Source organism: Nelumbo lutea, chromosome 4 (assembly GCF_056320005.1).
Source record: "Nelumbo lutea isolate HS-2025 chromosome 4, American lotus-T2T, whole genome shotgun sequence".
Taxonomy (NCBI): domain Eukaryota; kingdom Viridiplantae; phylum Streptophyta; class Magnoliopsida; order Proteales; family Nelumbonaceae; genus Nelumbo; species Nelumbo lutea.
In genome coordinates, this window is record NC_142687.1 from 24,641,479 (window position 1) to 24,661,534 (window position 20,056).

At 36.2% G+C, this 20,056-nt stretch overlaps 1 protein-coding gene across 2 annotated transcripts; it reads right to left on the reverse strand.

The window, feature by feature from the left end:
- Positions 1-914: 914 nt before the first annotated feature.
- Positions 915-18,287, reverse strand: LOC148854687 (phosphoenolpyruvate carboxylase 4-like). 2 transcript variants are annotated; one of them, XM_088982164.1, is made up of 20 exons: positions 17,972-18,287; positions 17,554-17,717; positions 17,314-17,428; positions 17,158-17,235; positions 16,976-17,044; positions 16,811-16,889; positions 16,643-16,719; positions 16,290-16,385; positions 13,148-13,289; positions 9,789-9,908; positions 9,016-9,098; positions 8,627-8,923; positions 8,214-8,339; positions 8,000-8,101; positions 7,766-7,912; positions 4,433-4,531; positions 4,157-4,245; positions 2,610-2,736; positions 2,320-2,526; positions 915-1,926 (listed from the first exon to the last, which is right to left on the reverse strand). In XM_088982164.1, exons 1-20 carry the CDS (start codon positions 18,125-18,127, stop codon positions 1,102-1,104), a joined length of 3,198 nt encoding a protein of 1,065 aa, XP_088838290.1. In that variant the 5' UTR covers positions 18,128-18,287; the 3' UTR covers positions 915-1,101. The 2 variants fall into 2 exon arrangements, with proteins under 2 accessions (XP_088838290.1, XP_088838289.1); XM_088982163.1 differs by having other exon boundaries at positions 9,789-9,920.
- Between the last annotated feature and the right edge of the window lie 1,769 nt (positions 18,288-20,056).

Below are 20,056 nucleotides of genomic sequence, written 5' to 3' on the forward strand. Positions count from 1 at the left end.
TTTAATTTTTTATATTATTTATTGTTTTATAAAAAAACATGTATATATGATAAAAATAGTGGAAAAGACTTCTATTTTGTGTTTTCTATATAAATTGTTATATTTTTCTTTTTAATAATTTATTAAAATACCAGAAGTTAAGTAAGGTTGAATATATCTGACACCCTTAACAAATTCGGATTCAAATCAATATTTGTGAGATCCAGTCATCTTCGGACATACCCTGATTCAAGTCTTTTTGCATCCCTATTCAAAATGATGTAGCAGGCCAAGACCGGCCAAAAAAGAAAATAAACACTTAAAAATAAGCTCAAAGTTTGGGCTTCTTGAATAAGTGTTTATTTTCATAAGTAAGCATTTATTTAGGCTTATTTTTCAATGCAAACAAGTGCTTATCGGTGTGGTGGTCCTGACCCACAAATAAATACTTAAATTAAAAATAAGCACAGTTCTTACCGGAGCGTAGGATGCCAAGTGGAATGGGTTGTTTTTATAAGAGAGATGAAGTCATGAGATGGATAGACTTTTGTTATATGCCTTGGAATGGAAAGTAAAGGAAAAGAAGAAAATGAGGAGTATGCTTCCATGATTATACACTATCAATCTATTTCCCCACCACCACCACCGCTAATTCCAGCCCATCGAGAATCTAAACATAACCCTACCTTTCATCTAATACCACTTTTTGGTCTAACTATAGGACAGTAAATTATGAGAGGACGCTTTTAATTTAACTTCAATATGTGAATTTCTAATGGGTCCTGCAAAGATAGGTTTCTACTTATTTATCCCTAACATGAAGTTAGTGCAAAGTGTGGATTGAACACTCACATCCTTTAATTGCCTTGAAAGATGGAGAATCTCATTGTAATGATGGAAATGCTTCTATCATCATAACAAAGACCAAGATAATATTTCTAATTCAAACAATCTCAGTAATTATATGAATTTTTTTTCCTCCATGATTTATCCACTTTCCAACAATGAGATGTCATATGCCAAATACAAATCTCACTGGAATGAGAAAGAGAAAAACAAAACACAAGTTTATTTTTCACTTGATAAGAGGTTGATCAAACAATTCAACCTCTGTTTACACACTTAACCTGTGTTTCTCATTCCAGCAGCTATCCCATTGATGGTGATGAGCAATGCATCTCTTAGTTTATTGTTATCATCATCATGTCGCAGCCGCCTCAATATCTCTACCTGTAACATATTGATTGGGTTGAGATATGGGAGCCTACTCTCGATCAGCCGTTTCAAGCTCCGGTTATTATCAGACAGCTTCCCATGACCACTAACAACCAATACATGCTTCTCTGTTTCCAAGAGATCCCCCCTTAGTTCTGCACCAAGTTGCCTCCTGTTCTCTGACACAAGAACTTCATCATAGTGCTTGGCTATAGGAATGTCAGCCTTTGCCAATATCATCTCTATGAGGTCTATGGTAGATTGAAAAAAAGGCCATTCTTTGTACATTGCTTTCAAGTCCTCCTTATATCCCTTCTCACAAGCACCCTTGAGGCCAGCACCAACCCCAAGCCAAGCAGGAAGCACAATGCGTGTTTGGGTCCATGCAAACACCCAAGGTATGGCACGGAGATGTCCAATTCCTGTTGAGCTCTTTCTCCTTGTAGGCCGGCTTCCTATGTTAAGGAAACCAAGCTCAGCCTGCGGAGTAGCCTCTTGGAAATAGGAAAGGAACTCTGGATTTTCATACACAATGCTTCGGTAATGTTGGCAACTTATTTTGGAGATCTCCTCCATAAGATTACGCCATTTTTCTTCTCTAGGCGGAAGTGGGGGGCGAAGTGTGGCAAGTAGTACAGCTGTGGTATAGATCTCCAGCTGTCTCACTGCTGTCTGGGACATCCCAAACTTAGCTTGCACCATCTCACCTTGTTCTGTTGAGCGAAGTGTTCCCTGCCAGTTTAAAAACAAACAGCCAAGTTACTCCAAGACTTAAATATACACCCACATTGGTAACAGACATGGATACTAGGTGTTGAAGATGGTGAGATAATAGAAAATAATGAGCTAAGACATCCCATGTGATAGTAAAGAATTTGATCTTTTTCTTCTCTTGTTGAGCATAGTATAAGAACATTTCATTCATGTACTCAAAATAAAACTAATAAGCTCAAAGAAAAGAAAGAAAATTTTGCATCCAAACAAGTAGATAAGTGGAATGGTAATTCCCTGACTACTTGGAAATTAAGGACAACACAGCATCTACCATCTATGGGTTGTGTCAAGTTTTACTGGCAACAAAGAAGAAGCAAAGACAATAGGAAGTCTCGAACTAGTCAAATTTACCATCACAGAACCAGGAGGCTGGGATTGTATGGCAAGATAGGTAGGGCCACCACCACGACCAATACTCCCACCACGCCCATGGAACAATGTAACTTTAATTCCATACTCATTGCAGGCAGCTACGACATCCTCTTGAGCTTTGTACAGTTCCCAAGCAGCAGTAAAGCGGCCAGCATCTTTACCTGAATCTGAGTACCCAACCATGACCTATCCACAATAACATTGTAAGTTTCACTAGCACTTGGACTTGACAAACAGAATCACTATGCCTTTCTTAATGTAGTACACACCTCTTGGTGTCCATTATGGTTTTTTATTACATGATCCCGGTACCAATCAATGGATAACAACTTCCTGATCACTGAACCAGCTCCTCTCAAGTCCTTCACAGTTTCAAATAGAGGGACAACTCGCAACCTGTTTCAAGACCAATTTAACTAGCATCCATTAAAGCTCTATACATGTCTAAGAATTCAATATATGCTTGAATAATATTTGAGTTGCAACAATTCTAAGGCACCATGCAACTTTTTGGCACATACTCTGTACTCAAAGAAAAAGGTATAGTGCCCCATGTCATTTCTTAGTTGGTTTTCTTTAAGTAAAAGAAAAGTAAAACTTCTTTACTAGTTGGTTTTTGTTTTATTTGAAAATCTATCAATCTCTCATCTAAGAGACATTTCCTCCCTGGAAAAAGCATTAAAAGCAAATAAGGAATGATAGAGATTTACTTTTTCCCCTAGAAAAAAAGTTAGAAAGGACAGGTATCACTGAGCAAGTCCTTACCTTTTCAAGTCTGACCAAAAGGTGAAAGAATAAACAACAAAGGGGGAAGAACTCAACTCATGTTGAAGAATCTTATTACAAAACAAATTTTCAAAAAGATGTCAAGACCTAGATTAATCCTGGACTGTTGAGATATACTTTCTCAAGGATTTTCTAAAAGAGATTATAGAAGAAGCATGCACACATAAGAGATCAACTAACACCACTCTCCCCTATGAGTCATCATTAAATGCCCCCTTTATGTCAAAGTTTTGGCACACATTAGCTCCATCCATATTCTACCTTCAGCTTAAGCTAGATCTGAGTGTTCTAGGGAGGAATTAAGTATCTTTGTAAGCTCTGTCATGAAGCCATCTTCAATTGTTAGAATACTTTCAGCACATCTTTTGTAATCATACTTTCTCTATTTTCTTTATCAATTATTTTCCTATTTTTTGAATTATTTGGATAATTTGATCAAAATCATTCTAAAGAGAACCCCAACTCTCCAAATTGCCGGCATACCAATATAATATAGGCACTTAGGCAGTGATTGGTTATACAGGCTTATCAGGCTTAGATTATCCGATCTATGGTCCGCTCAATCCTGGGGGGCCATAAATTGTCAATGGTGATGGACTTGAGAGGTAAAAAATTATTTTTTCCCTTTGTATGTTTTATCAAAAGCATCTACAGACTATACATGTATGATGCATCATAGTGATGCAGCTCATGGATGAAAGAAGACCTTGCACTTTGAGACTGATTAGATGGAAAGACTGTATGAGATTATGAGGCTCCAACAAAAACTATAAAGAAGAAAAAGAGTTTAATTGATAAATGAAAGTTTGATTTAATGAATTATGGCTTTACTCAGGTATTTCAACTATTGGACAGCATCCCAACATTGCCTAAAATGTATGCTAAATGCATTCTGTACATGTGACTGTCCAACATCACATCAGTCTGATATCATGGGGATGGGGTCTGTACATGTGACTGTGTTGACAACATGGGCACATTGTGGGATCTGTGTATGTGATTGTGTTCAGAGTGAACAGAATAATCTTACGTTCCACCAGAGCATGGTCTCCCAAGCTCCCCACTAAGGGCAAGTCGAGCATCTTTCTGGAAGAGCTCCACAGCAAGGACATCACTCGCCTGTCAAATATCAAAATGATCCAATATAGTTTTTGTTTCCATAGGGGGGAAAAGGTAACAATGAAAACCAAATTTTAATGTATTTGGAAAATAGTGAGGCTGCAAAAAAACCATTCTATTTGCATGTAGATGTAGATATTTTCAAACCCATGAAACTATAAATTCAATATCAGTCATTAATGCATACATTAGAGGCCATGGAAATCACATATGCTCCAAAAGAATCGCTCCCTAGTTCAGCAGCAACACGGAAGGTGTCCAATACTTCTTTCACATCAGGAGGAACCTGAGAAATCCAAAGCAGGGCAGAAAAGTTACTATTGTTGCATGGTATTGAATTGCTGTTTACACCAAGGGAAGTTCCAGGCAGGACATCTCATTAACTATCCTATTTCTCAAAAAAAAAAAAAAAAAACTGTGAAGTTGAATCAGTATACTGAAAACCTAAAAATGAAAATGTTCTCTTGAATGTAATTCCTAAACAGTGAACGGAATATATAGTCCTAGGTTATGTTTTCTGAACTTTTCTGTTTATCTCAGATGCATGCTGTAGTTTTAAAATGTTGCTTCTTTGGTTCTTCCCTGTCACTGGTCAAATGTGCAGCAATATTCCTATCTTTACATCAATTAAAAAATTTGGTTGTTACTGACAAAACCTCCTAATCAACAAACTTTAATCATTAACGAAACCCAGAAGTGACAAGAGTAAATAGATGTAGGGAAGAGGGAAAGGAACCCAGCCATTTTAATTTATAAGCACATGATAACTTTATCACAAAAATCATGGATAGAATTAGGGTTTATTAGTTTATCCGGCCTAACTTTTGATTTTCCCCAAAATTTATTAATAAGATGTTTCAGCATCATATCAGTGCATTCTTATTATTCAATTATGATAATACAAGAGAATAACAAGAGAAAAGGTATGGCATCTCTTCTTAGGAATGCCATATCTCTGTTTTAAACATAGATTGACATTTGAAAATATAATGAGTGGCAACATATATCTTTTTTCTATGTCTTATACACTGAGAAATTACATATGTTTGAACCAAAACCAAAAAATGCGATAGTACAAGAATCAAACTTATAAGGAACTATAAATAGGTTGGGTGTGATGGAGGAAAACAAACAATGGGCAGGGATCCTCCTGTAATGTCTCCAAACTTCAAAAGCAGCCTAACTTTAACACTATATTAGTACCATGCATTTTCTGTCTCTTCCACTAGTTTTTGTCTGGTGGAGACTGGATTTCAAATTAATAGAACCCAAATGGATCTAATTAGGCATCTCACAGCCTTCTATGAATTGTTAAATGACATGAAAAAGTTCCTGATATAGACCTAAGCACCTTGTGTAATTATTTCTTGGGTATGTAAGGTTATATCAGAAAATATGTTATTTGTCATTTGGATACTTTGCTTGGAAGCCTTGATAGCACCTGAATTGCTTCTAGATTTGGTGTTTTTGACAGCCATATAACTCATAGTAAAGATGCATAGGAAATCTGAATATTTGGCTGTCAAAATTGTTCCTATCTTTTGGACAGTCAAAATAAATCTCCTTTTAACTTGGTAGTGGGTATGGCTCCTGTGATTGCAGTATGGGAGATACGGCTATAAATAATAGAAGAACATCTATGTGCCAACACAAAATTCTTGAGCTTGCTAAAACGCCAGATATTTGAGTTTGATCCAGTTCATAAACACAAAAACATATTAAAGAAAACAAGCCCCTTCAACAAGCTTTTCAATTTGCAACACTTGTTTAATATCATACAAACTCCCAGAATTATGTCACAGAAAAAGGAGCTGCCAAAAGTTCAATAGTTATGGTTTAAACTAAGAGATAAAAAATACAGGTGATTGACGGAAGCAGCAGAGCCAGGGAATTTCTTTTGAGGGGGCCAAGTTAAATAAGAAAATGAAATAGGAAGTAGAGAAAGTAGGGTTTGGACAGAAATGGGGCAGGAAGTATGAAAAAGAATGAAATGTATACAACAAATGCCAAATATCCCAGAAGTGTAGGCTAGCAACTGCTACCTAACCCTTTTCCCCAATAAAACATCCATACATTGAGCAATTGCCCCCAAAACCACTGACCCTGTTTACCCCTACCCTAGTTTAGGAATTGCATCAGCCAAACTATTTTCTGACCTTTGAACCACTAAAAATGTAGTTCCCACTTTCCTATCCAAAAATCTAATCTCCCTCACGATATGCCAATATTGACATAACCCTTGACTGTCATTCTTTAACCATCCCCTCCAATCACCCTAGAGCACCCCTTCACCATAATGTTTCTAAAGTTGAGAGATTTTCCCAGACTACTCCAGGAGGATTATTAGCAATTCAGCTCTTGTAGTACCCTCAGCCAATGTTTTGAAAACTGTAATCATATCGTAAATTGTAGAGAAAGTTGAACCAAATCAAATTGTGAATCGTATCATAAATTGTAAGATTATTTCTATTTTTTCAAACTTGTCAATATATATATATATAGGAAAGTGACTTTACCCTATTTTTAATCTGTATCTACCATATATGTACTTAAAGCAATAGAATTTACCACTTATACAATAGAAGCCTGAGATGATATAATCAAGTTTAAATTGAAAATTATACAAATCTACATACAATGGTCCTTTAACTTATATATGATAGAAAATAAACTCAGTTTCTAGTAAATAAATCATTTTCTAGTAAGGGCTTTAAAAAAGTCTCCCATGGCAAAACTAAACATAAACAAAGAAAAACAAAGTAGAGAACTAATTCTTAATTGAATTTATTTGAATTGTAGTCAATTGTAAAAATCGTAAGATTTATGAATCAAATCGTAGGATTGAAAGAAAAAACGTAAGATTTTTTGTAAAAAATGATTCAGACATAAGATTTGAATTGAAACCCTTGGGATTCATGATTCAAATCGTGAATCGTATGGTAAATCACAAGATTTTGACAACATTGCCTCCAGCACTCATAGGCCCCGAGTATATTACTAACAAATCCCTATAGCAGTTCCTAATACACCACAATTGAAGATCTTTTCAATCAGCATTTTTAGTGTATCATCTTGACAGAAAATCTAGCCAGTTAGAGTTTTGAAGTAGCACTCAACTTTTTCCCTAACCAATCTTTTGATGCTTACTAGATCAACCAAATTGGCCCAATTCCTAGACAAAACCAGCATTACATTCATAAGCAGGCAAATATAGAATCAAACATTGTTTGTTTCCTTTGTTTTAGTTCTACTTACTAGCTTGGATTAATCTATGATTTTGTCAGATTTTTCAGGGTATATAATTTAACCAGCCTCCTTCCCCAAAAAAGAGAGACCATTAGACTATATTCAACCCTTTTGCATAAGAAGAAGGCAACTCAAGGTAAGGAAAGAGAAATCAGATTAACCTATCTTGGTGTTGGTATTACTTTAAATGGTATTTGAACCAAAAACAGTGTTTTCTCCTTCAGTCTCCTAAAGAAAATAAAAGTTCAGAGTGTGATAATCAATATCATCTGACCTCTATACTTGGTGGAACAAGAGGTCTCCTTCCCTTCAGCTCCTTAGTTAGAAAATCAAGTTTCCTTTCTTCATCCCATTCACTATATACACCCATATCCAAGTATGTAGTAATTGCATCCAAAGCCTCAGCATGTCTTCCAGATTCCTGGCAACATGGAAAAAAGAAAATTAAGTCCAGATCAATTAAAAGAGAAGAAAACAGATTCAAAGCAGAATCTTAAATAAGATTCACCTGGCGTAAATCAAGCTTCATTAATACCATCCCAAAGGTAGAAACCCTTCGGATCAAGTCTGCAAGCCGCCCATCAGCAAGGATCCCAGAACCACATGATTGCTGTAAAGATTGATTATCACAGCAATAAAGAAAAAATTACATATTCTGCACATGTAGAAAGAAACAGAGCATCCAGGAAAAATAAGTAAATAAAGATTATTCATCCAAATACCAGGGAATTATAGCATAGAAGTAATGGTTCCAAAAATTGATCATTTGTTTCATAGTAATCCCAGTGATCATGGTAACAGGGAAGATCCTCAAGGAGAAGCTTCAGCCGCCTTCTTGTTTTCATAAGCTGAGTTCAGAGGATACAAGTATATGTTTGTCATCATATTATAGAAAAACAAAATTCAAGATCAAAGTACTACTTTGTGCTTTTATATTATATTTATACTTGTGTAATATATTAGTCAAACCCAGATAACTGGGAAAAGGCAATGATGACAATGATCATGCATAAATAAAGCAGATAAGTCAGAAAATGGGATAGAACTTGGAACATATACTATGGACATTTAGCTCTACCATTTAATTAACTGAAATGAAGATACATATAATTGATGCTGATCAAGATATTGATACCTTCTCTTTTACATCCCCAAGAATAACTCTATAAGGAGCTATTCCGGGACGTTGATTTAGACCTGGATCTAGAAGCCTCTGGAAGCTGGACCTGCCTGTTTGAGACTCTGCAAATAGTTTCCTCTTAGCAATGAGTTGACTAGAGTTGAATGAAGCACTCCTTTGCATCATAGATGGCTGAAGATTCCTAGTAGGAGGTGGCACAACATTGCTGCCTGAAGCTACACTTCCATCTTCAATTGTACTATGTGAATTTTGAGTTGATGAAGAGTTTGAAGTAGAACAAGCTTGACCATCCTGTAATTTTTAATTTTATATTAATGAAATGCTAAATATGATGTAGGAAGTTTAAATTAAACCATCAAACTAGTAAAATAAGTAGATTTTACGTGACGTTTCAATGGCTTGAAATTAGTGCCAGGAATGCCAGGAATCTCCAAACTGGGATATTGGGAGTCACCATCACTGCATTCTACATGAGATAAATCCCACCAAAAGAAAACTATCAGACATGTTATACAATAGTTAAGTTTAATCCCTGGGATTAGTAATCATACAAACAGTGAAGAACTAAGAATAAACAGAAACTGATTGGAAAATTCCAAATATAGAACTGTTGAAAACATGAGGAGATATTTAGCAGGCATTTTGTGTAGGTTGAGCCTTTTTGTCCAAACTAAAGTTATTATCTGCATCCAAATATCTAATTGAGGCAATAACTGTCACCAAAAGAAGAAGTTTCCAGGTGGCAAATCATCCCCTCTACAAGGAAACAGAATAACCATCAAGATCAATTTCATCATTTAAAAGCAAAAAATCATGAATAGAAAAAGTATATATTTGTAATTAACAAGATAGCTAAGAGGAGTATGAAGTTGAATGCTTTAAGATGTAGTCGAATCAAAAATGCATATCAGAAACATAAACTTCACAATCACAGATTACTAAGTTGAAATCTAGTAACCAGCAAACGGTGGAGAAAGGAATAGCTGCCATTAATTTCAACAAGGGAACTTTCTAGAAGAGAAATAATTACTAAAGGAAAATGGGTAGACAGAATATTTCTGTTGTACCTGTTGGTAAGCTTTGTATTAACATGAAAAGGGAGAAATTCCCTCAAAATCCATCTTAAACAGAATAAGAAAAGGTAAAGACAAAATACCAGTGCAAGAGGGCAGATCCGCTCCAACTGGAAGTTGTGTGGGAAAAGTTGGAGCTAGCTGGTTGTGATTCTTGAACTGACTTCTGTTTAGTGGTTGGTTCCAACTCTCATTCCGATCCTCTGTTGAAATTTCTATAAAGAAATTTGCAAATTTCAAAATCTCAATAGATGTAGCATTTAGTTGGTGATGTACAGAAGTGAAGAAAGATAATCAAATAGGTAATCTCGATATTTAAATAATACCAATGATCCTAAAAGAAACATTTCTGTGAAAGTAAACCAATTATTAATGAGAAAGGTAAAAGTACAATACAATTAGCCCACTATGCTAATTTAACCATATATAGCGAGAGTAGCTTAATACATAATGATCTAAACATCACAAAAACAGAAACATATTCCAGTTACATCTCAAATAAATTGATTTCTGAAATCTCAGAGCAACATGAGGAATTTATAAACTTCTTGTTCATCATAACCCAAGAAAAATATCTTTCTTATAGCATTCTTCATGATCTCATCAGTCATCATCTTAGAGTACTATTGCCATAAAAAATTCTCCTATTTCTTTCTGTCCAAACTGACCAAACTACTGCTGGAAAGGAGCACTCTATCAACCTACCTCTTTTATTTAAACCGTTCACATGCCATGTCTCCAACACTTCCTTGATTATTGTTGGAATTTCAATATTTCCAGTAAACTTCAACATAGGAAAGTAAATGAAGTATTCAGAGTTCAGAATCAAAAGATCACTGAAACCACATTCAGTTCATATTTTCAATCTGTATCAAAATAATTGTCTCAATTACCAAGTACAGAAACTATAAATTCACATTTCATTTTTGACTGCCAAAATCCGTTTGGTAGTTTTACTGAAAAGTGATCCATTATTTGAACCATAGATAAGACTCAAACTAAATAAAAACCACCCCAAGGAATCCCGCTATAATCCAAAATGTTAAATGGAGCAAGGATCATTATTTCTTGTTATTATGTTCAAATGGAGAATGCGTATATTGTTCTATATGCATTCTTTTCTTTTTGAAATGGTAACGTGTAATTGTATTGTAGACTTTGTAGTAAAAAAGAAACTGAAGTGCATACAAGTATGCTCTTGTACAACTAGGTTCAAATTCAATACATTTGGAGCTAGGTTATATAAATAATAAGCAGAACCCTGATGAGGTATAAAGCTATTCAAGACTTCTTCCCTGAAATCCTTCTGTAGAGATCCATGAGTTTGATATGCCTACTAGCCTTCTCAGAACAATTTCAACTGTGATGGACCACTTCTAAAAATTCCCTCAGTTCAGTTACCTCCATATCAGTCAAATAATTACTATGGATGTAATGTTTCATATGGCTTCCCTCTCTTACTTAATTTCCTAGGCTGTCAGGTCTCTAAAGTATCCATAATGCCTGCTAGGTACCACTTAATGGCCAAATATGTCCAAGAAATAGGCCTAGAACACAATTATGGACTTGCAATGCATGAATTGATGACTTACATATTCCCATTCTCGACACAGTTCACGGTCCAGGTCTGGTAGATCCATAACCTCTAGTTCAGAGTTTACCCTTTGCATGGAATTTCCCCAATGTGCACTTCAAACCATGAATTTCACTTTAGATGAGGCATGTGTTTTTCATATCTTCAAACTTGGAAAATATTTTCTCAAATCATGGATAACTTGTTTAAAAGAAATACCAGACACTGAACTCCTTTGATGCATCCCATAACTATACCCTTGAATCAGCATTGACATGCCTGGGCATGTTATCCTGGGGCTTCGAAGGCAAGTTTTCCATTTCATCTATTTTACTGCCATTCAGGCTACTTATGAAGAAATGTTTCCAGTCCACCTAATCATGCCTATCTCATACTAGCATCTTATCTGGCTTCTGGACAAAGATCTCATTTAAATGAGGGAAATGCCCTCAAAGGTATAGATAATACCAGGTAGAGGTCCAGAAGTGGATTCTAGACTAATCTCCTTATTTATATCCAATTCCTTCAATGAAACCTTTGCTTTCTGAATTCGTAGACAAACTCCAGAATTGTAGGTCATTTGTACCTCCTATGCCTCCCTATACATGTGTAATCCATATTTGGCAGAAATAACTTGTCTCCAAAGACTATACAGATCTTGGTCGAACCTCCACCACCATTTTCCAAGTAAAGAAATGATTACCACTAGAATATGCCTCAATCCTAATCCACTAATATCCTTCAGAGTGCAAATTTTATCCCTATCCACCAAATAAAACTTTAATTCATCTCTCCACCCTTGCCATAGAAAATCTATATGGAGTTTTTCCAAAGTATATGCTATTTCACATGGAATTAGAAATATGGAGAAGCACATAAGAATATTTTCCAGTGCAATTTTGATAAGAGTGAGCTTACCTCACCTTGACATGCAACTGACTTGACATGAGGCTAACCACTTCTCTGCCTGCTCAATCTTAGAATTCCAGATTAACTTAGAGGTACATCTTATTCCCAACAGTAATCCCAAGTATATGGATTGCAACCCGTCCATCTTGAAGCCCAATGCTAGAGCCACCATCTATGTTCTGCACAGTCCCCCTTGCCATTCTCACTTGGTGAGATTGTCTTTTGTAGAAACTGTGTCAAACCATCTAAGAAAAAAAAGAGGTACATCATCTATTCTTGTGAAGCATCAGAAAGAATATAGTGTTCAGAAAATTGAAGGATAAAGCAGACTTCTTGGGAGTTATTGCCTTCTTAAAAGAAACCAAGAAAAACTCCTACTGCTTTTGTACTGAACATTATGAGGTCTTACATAGTTCCCTTGCACATATAAATAGGAGAGGAGACAATAGATCTCTTTGCTGGATTCATGTGGAGTTCTCTAAGCCTACTCTTCATGCCCCATTAATGAGAATTGAAAACTTGGGGGTCTTGTTGCAGGTTGTTACCCACTTATTCCAGGTTTCTCCAAAAGTACACCATCTAGTATTTGTCACCCATGCACAAATGGTCCTTGTGATGGAGAAATAACCCTTGCAATACCTTCTTCATAGATCATACAGAGAACCAGTGTCTTGGACAGAATATTGATCATACATATGTCCTTGTTTACTAGGCATATTAATATTTAAAGCAATATATTTTAAGTAACACAAGTTTATATTTTTTATGTCATGGATTTACAATCATAATCAAGAAAAGGATTCATTCCCTTCCTAAGCTGTTCAAACCACCAGGTGTTCTTGATTATTTCTGCTTAACTCATATGGCAGATAGCAAGGAAATAAAGCAAATGGAAGTAGGATAATAGTCATAGCTAATTCCAATTTCCACTTAAACATATTAGGATGTGATGTGCCAAACCTTTCTGAAGGATCTCATCTGCCAGTCTTGACAATTTCTCACTACACCTATTCATGGAAAGCTCAAACCTAAGACTATCAATCTCCCGAATGTAGAGATCAATTGCCATCCATTGAGACAATAGAGACACATCTCTCGTCACCTGTACAGAGGCAAAGAAATCAAACAGAGAAAACAAATCAACCAGTTATGTTTATATTCTAACTTCCAAAAGAGGTAAAACTAAGTGCAATAAAAAAAATTATATCATTTCTTCTTTTCTTTCATTAGTTCCATATAGTTGTATATCCAAATCCTAATTCCAAACTCCTAGCTGTTGTCCTTTAATGTTTACATATTGGAAGTGAAAGACAAAAAGTTCATATGTCAAAAAGGAGTCTAAAAGCAGAAGTAAAAAAAAAAAAAGGGATTTTTTTATTGGGGTTTTTATTGGGGGGCAGGGGAAGAAAACACACATCATACTAGGAGAACCAAAATCAGTTGTCATGAAAACTGTATTTTATAGTAGATTTAAGTCCTACAAAAAAAAAAAAAAAAACAAACAAACAGTGATAGTGGTACTTAAAAAAAGTTAACCCTAAGATCCTAAATATAACAATTAACCACATAACTCATGAATACACAATTTACTGGTAAGGTGACAAATTTTATGTTAGATAAAGATAAATTTTCTCTGAGTAGAAACTTCAGGATATCTTTGACAATTGGTATTTGGCATGGTCATCTTTAAGAAAATGGAGCAGCCTCACTCATGGAGTAAAATGCAGAATGCTTCCATGACAATAAAGCTAACTAGATTTGGTTCAACAACATATTTCTGTAGGCATTGCAAGATGATAATCTATGGATCTTAAACTTCTTAAAAAGATACCAAAAAGAGAAATTAAAAGACCACCGACTAGAAAGTATTGGTTTAGGGAAAAAAGTAATTCATTACTAAGAATAAAAGGCACCCACTATAACATAGTTTCCAAGGTGCAGAGGTGAGGCTAGGCAACAGGGGGCATGCCTTGTCACGTAGGCAATAGGTTTTTTAAATAAACCTTGAATCCTAGAGTAATTCCCTATGTTCCATATAAAGCAGTAATCATCTTTCACTAGTAATTATCAAAAATCTTCTTTAAAAATATAATATTCATATTGAAACATAGAAAATCAACATATTCATGAGAAGCAAAAAAAAAAGGAATAAAATTTCAGAAAATGTAGGTGTTGAGCCACTGTTTATGCTTTAGGAAAAGAAGAAAAGAAGGTGGAAGAAGAAGAAGAAGAAGAATGTGTTGATTGAACAAAATTTATATTTTAAGTTCTTTCTTGCTTATTGGCAAGGTTCAAAATTTTGTCATGTATTGGCCAATATGTACCGTATCGGTGGGTCACTGATACATGAAATATAGATATTTCAGGCATTATTTCAGGGGGTAGACAAACCTAAAACCTATCCCCTGACCTATTTTTGAAAAAAGAAACTAAAAAAAAGTAGGGCATGGTACAATGTATCGATACACCCCTTGCACCATATTAGGGTGTATCGATACTTTGAACCTTGCTTATTGGTTCAGGTTTTGAGGTATTCGAAGGTTAAATACAGCATACACCAACATATATGTTGACTGAACCCTACAAATAAGAAAATAATAAAAAATTAGTATACAAACCCACAAAATGAATAATTTAGTACAATGATGTCTATGTTATTATTATAATCTCAAAAATAATGAATATAAAGTATTGTATAGTGCCATTTACAAAATAGCTAGGCACTTAAGCAAGGAAACCCTCCATGGGAGAGTTGTCACCTTGACAACTATTTGCACAAATGTGAATTTGCATATTATGTGCAATGGGTGAGTTTTACCTTCACAAATTCTACAATTGTTCTCCTTCCAAATGCCCCAAAATGTTGCAAAGGGGGTAATCCATAACATCTATTCGTATAAGGGTAAAACCCTAATTAATCTCACCTTACCATCTAACCTAACTTAGATTAAATTCTAAATAATTATTAAACCCAACAAATTTTTATACAGAGCTCCCACAGTATAGCACGTGTTGTACAGGGGCATGCTATATAAGCTCTCACGGACATTTTTTATGCTTAATTCGAATGCATTTAATACTGCAAGGAAAAGAGAATATTCCCAACAGGCTGAAGATAACAACAGACAATGGATACTTGGCTATCAAGTTATCATCATTAGAGGATAACTAGATTATTCTTCTTTTGTCAAGGAAGATTCAACCACAGGTTTTAACACAGGCAACGGTCCTTCAAACAAACTTTCTTTATTAGGATCTAATCTTCATAATAAATTGATAATGAAACAATCATCCTTCAATGTTTTTCCTCTATTACTTGGAGAAAATAATATGCCTCAATGATAGTAATTGGACAACACCTTTGATGAAGAGTGTATTCTAGTGTTCCAAATTTAACGCCACAACTTTGACAGAAGCCAATGATATCATTCAAATCTTCCATTTCTCTAACATGTTGGATTTTGCTTGATAAAACTAATGGTATGATTGATAAATCAATAATTGTTTCTGAATGAGTTTTTCCTTGTACGTATAGCTTTATCCAATTGTGTAAAAAAAAAAATGTAATCTATTCAGTAGAAGTATGAAGCAAAAAATTTCAGTAATCAATAACAACAAGCCTCAAGTTATCATCATTAGAGGATAACTAGATTATTCTTCTTTTGTCAAGGAAGATTCAACCACAGGTTTTAACACAGGCAACGGTCCTTCAAACAAACTTTCTTTATTAGGATCTAATCTTCATAATAAATTGATAATGAAACAATCATCCTTCAATGTTTTTCCTCTATTACTTGGAGAAAATAATATGCCTGAATGATAGTAATTGGACAACACCTTTGATGAAGAGTGTATTCTAGTGTTCCAAATTTAACGCCACAACTTTGACAGAAGCCAAAGATATCATTCAAATCTTCCATTTCTCTAACATGTTGGATTTTGCTTGATAAAACTAATGGTATGATTGATAAATCAATAATTGTTTCTGAATGAGTTTTTCCTTGTACGTATAGCTTTATCCAATTGTGTAAAAAAAAAATGCAATCTATTCAGTAGAAGTATGAAGCAAAAATTTTCAGTAATCAATAACAACAAGCCTCACCTTTGCTGTTACATTTGGGTTTCCATCTCGATCACCTCCCATCCAAGAGCCAAACTTTATTGGTGTGCAAGTCAATGGAAGTGGTTTTCCTGTATGCTGTAGAAAGAAAGCACAATAGAACTTCATAAGAATAGATAGATATATGCATCCAAATATGGAAGGGGATCTAGTATGTCAGCAGTGAGCAATGGAAATCCCGTCTTGGGGAAGTGCACAATCAAAGCAAACCGACTGACGGAAATGAGAGTAGGAGAATTCATACATAAACCCTCTAATCCTTAACTATCAACAAAACCCAGACACAAGTATGGAATGGTCAAAAAGAATCCAATACAATGTATTGAAGACACAACCTTCTTCAGTGCATTGCTGAGACGTCGCAAATAATGAGGTACAGCTTTCCAAAGGGATTGTTCCACTATATGTAAGCCTAATAAGGAAGGGAATAAAACCGTTAGTGAAGGAACACCAAAAGTGAAAATTCTTGATAATAATAACAAGGGGTACATCAACTAGATTACCAGCCCTAGCTTCATCTACGGGTGTAGGCTTGTGGCGCCTCAGCTCATCTGTCTGCCATATCGCAGTAATCTCCCTCACCTAGAAAAAGTTCCAAATAACTTATAGTCATTTGCGGTCTGCGATGAAAAAAATAGAAAAGAAGGTTTACAGGAATAGTTATATACTAAATCTTCGATCAACATTTCTCTGTCTTCATGGCTGAGATCTTGACGATCTTTGTACTCCAGGAGATGCTGCAAGAAATGGCTCAGCCCCGCTCAGAAACAACGCAATGAGCGAAAGTAGAAAAGTATCTTTACATGGTTGCCTCAAGAGAGTGGGCAGTAAACTTGTTACAGAAACTTACAGAAATTCTAAGGTGCTTATATTGTAAGGTACGTCGGTTGATTTGGGTGGGGTGTGCAGTAAGGACAATCTCAACTTCCTGTGGCAACAACCAATCAAAATTCAGTAAGAGTTTATATTCTCGTCAAAATGAAGTACCCACAAGATCAACAACCACCTGCTTGCAAACGGTATCGTAGAGCTCTTCCGGACGAACACCAGCTTGTATCAACTGGTTAAAAATGTCATCACAAGATTTCGACAAATGGGTCACGCTGCGAGTCTTACGCACCCTGCATCAAGAAATCGTTTCGTGGAAGGTAAATAATCTCATTGTTGGAAGGTGTCAGGTGAAATATATCAGGATCAATGGAAATGAGTAATAATGGATTAGACCGCAACAGGAACACCAAACCACCTGTGATGGGTCTCGGCAATACCCATCAGGTTCAGGAAGTGACTGAACGCCTTAGCCAATGACAGCGCTTCCTCGAGAGTCATTTTTGATAATTCTGAAGCCAGTTGCTTCTCGATCAACTCAGCCGTGTCCTCGATCCCCGAGAACCTCATATTACAAGCGCTCTAAATACAACCCAATACCATAAATGAAGATGATGAAATGAGTAAAAACAACAAGCACCCAGAACCCAAAACAGTAAATTAAGCGCATATAGCGACGAGCAGATCAAAGAAACAATACCCAGAACTGATGAAGTACAAAAAGAGCATTTCATCCGTTGCAGATCAAATAAACAGTAACAGAACCGTATATTATGCAGTTTGTGCACAGATAACTTCCAACGAGTAGACAAGGCTAATTGTGTTGTATTGGATACCTGAGCAAGGACTCGATATTTTTCGACTTTTTCCATGAATTCAGTTCCAACTTCGCGCTGAAGGACGTCGTTAAGTAAGCTTCCAAGTAACCTGCAGTCATCCTCAAAGCCCTGGAACGAGATTTCCTCTGCAATATCGTCCGTTATATCAGTCATTGTAGCAAAGTAGAAGTAGAGTCAAATGTGAAAGGGAGAAGGAAGCAGAAGTGTACACAACAAAGACACAATATAGAAGGAGAGAGCAGAGGAAAGAAAAAGAAGGTAAGGTGGAGGGAGAAGCAGAAGCAGCAGGTCTCTCGTTGTCGTTGGTCTCTCTAAAATGATGGCGCACATCGCACATATTTTATAGTTGGGTGTTTACCGTGTCATCAACCACGGATCTAGTGGCACGTCATCATTGATAGCGTACTTAGTGGGCGGTTCTCCTCTCTTTGTGGGTCCAAGACCGAGACTCGAGATTCCTCATTAGAAATAGTATTATAGAATTTAGTCGGGGGCCCTGGGCGAACGATGGTACCCGTTTGTCTAAATTCAAATACGAATTCGATCCGATTAAGAGGATCCACATTCGTGGCCCACCCAATCCCTTCCATATGTGTCTGTTAATTTTCGGGTTGGGTCGCCAAATGTTTTTGTTGACCCATGAGCCAAACAAGTAAATCGTTAATCTGCGGTTCTTTGACCAAGTCATTGATGTTTTTTACCAAAAGTACGGGTTTAAGTTTAATCATCCAGCTCGAATGGTTCGAACATCCAGATCAACACTGGTTTGAAAATAGGTAACCCAACCGAAATTATTTTCATGTTGAGCCGGCCCATCTCACTTTCTAGTTCAAGTTGCTAGATTATAGATACTTAGATAGGGGGACCCTGACCCGCTCTTTTGGGTGGGAGTCGTGGGATCGGGTCATACTCGTAGGTTGGGTCGATTTTTTGTCAAATATACGAAAAAAATACATTCTGCTATCATATCATATGAATCAATGAATCATTTTCAAAAGGACTTTTTATAATATTAATAATAATGAAGTTTAATGAATTTACAAAATCAGATACGTTTTGAAACACATGAAGAAAACAATGAGCGGGACAAAAATAAATGAATTTGACCAAATTGCCCCGTATTAAATCAGCAAATCAAATCATCTTCCTCCTCCACGGCTGACGATTGACGAAGGCTTAAGACCAGGGAGGAAGCCGAGCAAGTCATGTTTGGCGCTCTAGAAAACCTCTTCGCCAATGCCTCCGTGAAACCTAAGGGCATTTGTATATTAGTGTTGAACTGTAGCTTGTCCAATCCGACCACGTCGCTGTCCGCCATGATTATCAACAAGTACAAGCTAAGAGGTAATATTAGGAGCTTTAACTCGGATGCAGTTCATCAGCGGTGATCGCCATCGACTTGGCCAAGGACATGCTCCAGAACTGGTACTTAGGGAACAAGAAATCAATCAATGCTGATACCTAGCTAATTGCTTGTTTCGTGTGGGTGGATCGGCGGTTCTTCTGTCGAACAAGTCCTCAGTCAGGCGCCGGGCGAAATACAAGCTCCTCCATGTCGTGAGGACCCACTGCGGAGTGCGGAGCCGATGACACAACGCTCCGTTGTGTGTACCAAGAGCAAGATGACCAAGGTAAAACCGGGATCTCGTGTCGAAAGATCTCATGTCCATCGCAGGAAAGGCAGTTAAAGACCAACAATACTTGTTCCTACAAGACCGCATCTAATTTATATCAACAGAGAAGGAAACCAGATATAACACGACAAAATGGGTTAGTGACGCTAGGTGATCCACTTGAGCTCTTCCAAGGGACTCCATCAAATGATGCAGCTACATGTCATGATTTTGTGCTTTTTGTAGATCAGAACAAAGCTCTTAACAATTGAGAAGCGGCTATTGCTAGCTAGGAATAACAGAGGCTCTACAAGTCTTTGCTTCTCCATGAGGAAGACGATGTACGATAATTTATCGTCTATTTTAAGAGGGGTCAATTTGGTCAAAAAAATTCGCTTTATGTATTGATCATTGTTTTCACATCATTTTTTAAATCGTATCCGATTTTGTAAATTCACCCCCTTTTTTT